The sequence below is a fragment of the Tiliqua scincoides genome, chromosome 16, assembly GCF_035046505.1.
Source record: "Tiliqua scincoides isolate rTilSci1 chromosome 16, rTilSci1.hap2, whole genome shotgun sequence".
In the NCBI taxonomy this organism is placed as follows: domain Eukaryota; kingdom Metazoa; phylum Chordata; class Lepidosauria; order Squamata; family Scincidae; genus Tiliqua; species Tiliqua scincoides.
Window position 1 is genome coordinate 2,351,122 of NC_089836.1, and position 2,500 is coordinate 2,353,621.

Genomic DNA, 2,500 nt, shown 5'->3' on the forward strand with positions numbered 1-2,500 from the left:
GGACCTGGAGGACCTTTGAGGGAAACGGCCCACGTTCTGTGGCTGGAGCAGGGCCCTCGAGATTCTGCGTAAGTGGCTTAATGGGGAATATTACCTGAGATGGACCTGAACGCAGGGGTTCCCAAAGTGTGCTTCATGAACACCTTAGGGCTTTGCAGAATTTCCGCAGTGGTGGAAGAAGTCCTGCCTGTTCTCAGACACCACCAACTTGGATCTTGCAAGATTCGGGTGCCACCGTCTTGGGTCTGGCGAGAAATGGTTAAAACATAACAAAACAGAAAACCACAAAAGACCACAGTTTTGATGCCTAGCACCTGGAGTGAGGTTCTGAGCTGTCTGTGACAGATCAGGAGAGAGATCTTGCGGTGGTGGTGGACAGGTCGATGAAAGTGTCGACCCAATGTGCGGCGGCAGTGAAGAAGGCCAATTCTATGCTGGGGATCATTAGGAAAGGTATTGAGAACAAAACGGCTAGTATTATAATGCCGTTGTACAAATCGATGGTAAGGCCACACCTGGAGTATTGCATCCAGTTCTGGTCGCCGCATCTCAAAAAAGACATAGTGGAAATGGAAAAGGTGCAAAAGAGAGCGACTAAGATGATTATGGGGCTGGGGCACCTTCCTTATGAGGAAAGGCTACGGCGTTTGGGCCTCTTCAGCCTAGAAAAGAGGCGCCTGAGGGGGGACATGATTGAGACATACAAAATTATGCATGGGAAGGATAAAGTGGATAGAGAGATGCTCTTGACACTCTCACATAACACCAGAATCAGGGGACATCCATTAAAATTGAGTGTTGGGAGGGTTAGGACAGACAAGAGAAAATATTTCTTTACACAGCGTCTGGTTGGTCTGTGGAACTCCTTGCCACAGGATGTGGTGACAGCATCTGGCCTGGACGCCTTTAAAAGGGGATTGGACAAGTTTCTGGAGGAAAAAGCCATTACGGGGTACAAGCCATGATGTGTATGCGCAACCTCCTGATTTTAGAAATGGGCTCTGCCAGAATACCAGATGCAAGGGAGGGCACCAGGATGAGGTCTCTTGTTATCTGGTGTGCTCCCTGGGGCATTTGGTGGGCCGCTGTGAGATACAGGAAGCTGGACTAGATGGGCCTATGGCCTGATCCAGTGGGGCTGCTCTTATGTTCTTATGCTCCCTGGGGCATTTGGTTGGCCGCTGTGAGATCCAGGAAGCTGGGCTAGATGGGCCTATGGCCTGATCCAGTGGGGCTGCTCTTATGTTCTTATGCTCCCTGGGGCATTTGGTGGGCCGCTGTGAGATCCAGGAAGCTGGACTAGATGGGCCTATGGCCTGATCCAGTGGGGCTGCTCTTATGTTTTTATGTTCTTATGCATGGAATAATGTTGCTCCTGGACTTGCTCTTCTGAAGTGGGGGTCTCTTGGAATGACACTCCCCCTGCCTTGTGTTCATCCTGAGTTTCGTTTGTGTTTTTTTCCCCAGGACGCAAGTGGTGGACGTCAGCGTAAAGAGGACTTGCAAAGGTGGAGAGCAGAGGCTTCTGCTGGTGCTTCGAGGCCAGCCCGGCATCTTGTGGACCATAAATCAGATGTCGGATTACATGCAGTTTTGGGTAAGTGGGGGGAAAAAACGGCAGCCATTAAATTCTCCCCTGGCTCCAGCTTTGCCATCTAGAAATGGAATGGCAAGCTTGAGATGCTCATCCCTGCTCAGAGTTACATTACAGTAAGCCAAGGGGGCCCAGACTCCTGCGTACAAAACGGCAGCCTAGCACTGTCAATGTCTTTTGGCCTTCCCAATTTTCAGTTTGGCAGTGGAACAGAGGTGGTAGACTCTCTTCCTCCCTGGAGTTCTTCAAGCAGAAGCTCGACGAGCCCCTGTTGGAGATGCTCCAAGAGGATGTTGGAGATGTTGGAGCCCCTGTTGGAGATGCTCCAAGAGAATTTCCTGCCTATGGCAGGGGGTTGGACTAGATGACCTCTTAGACCCATTCCAACTCTACAATTCTATGGTGTGTGGTGTCCCGAGGCAGGAAAGGCTGTGTGAGGCGGCCATTGAAAGTAGAAAGCCCAGACCAGGAAATCAAGCTGGCCACCTTGAAGAGAGTAAGTGTTTTCAAGGACTGTCAAATTTTTCCTTATTTTTTTTTCCTTTCAGGCATCCGGCAAACTCTCCTTCAACCAAATATCTCCCCGGTTCCTACCGGAGATGGCCCTCCCGGACACGATAGAAGGCCTGATTGAAAAGATCGACCCCGTGAATCGCTCGATCGCCTCCTTCACAGTGATTTCGTCTGCCAAAAGCATCACTCTTGATGTGCTCAAATGCGGTGAGTGGGGCTTGGAGGCGGCAACTCTGGTAGGCCACCCCCTTGAACCTGGCATGCTGACATAGCCCGTCTCACGCCACACCAGAACCAGGGGACATCCGCTCAAAGTGAGCGGCAAGAGACTTAGAACAGACAAAATAAAGTTTTTTTTTCGGACCCAACTTGTAATTAGTCTGTGGAACTCCT

General features: G+C 50.6%; 1 protein-coding gene across 2 annotated transcripts in view; it reads left to right on the forward strand.

Moving 5' to 3' along the window:
• The window catches only part of ENG (endoglin), a 44,593-nt gene that overhangs the window by 24,119 nt on the left and 17,974 nt on the right, over positions 1-2,500 (forward strand). For both annotated transcript variants that reach the window (XM_066610469.1, XM_066610470.1), the window contains exons 5-7: positions 1-68; positions 1,468-1,597; positions 2,143-2,314. The exon at positions 1-68 is cut by the window's left edge and continues 98 nt beyond it. In XM_066610469.1, coding sequence (XP_066466566.1) covers positions 1-68; positions 1,468-1,597; positions 2,143-2,314 — 370 coding nt within the window. The remainder of the gene's footprint in view (positions 69-1,467; positions 1,598-2,142; positions 2,315-2,500) is intronic.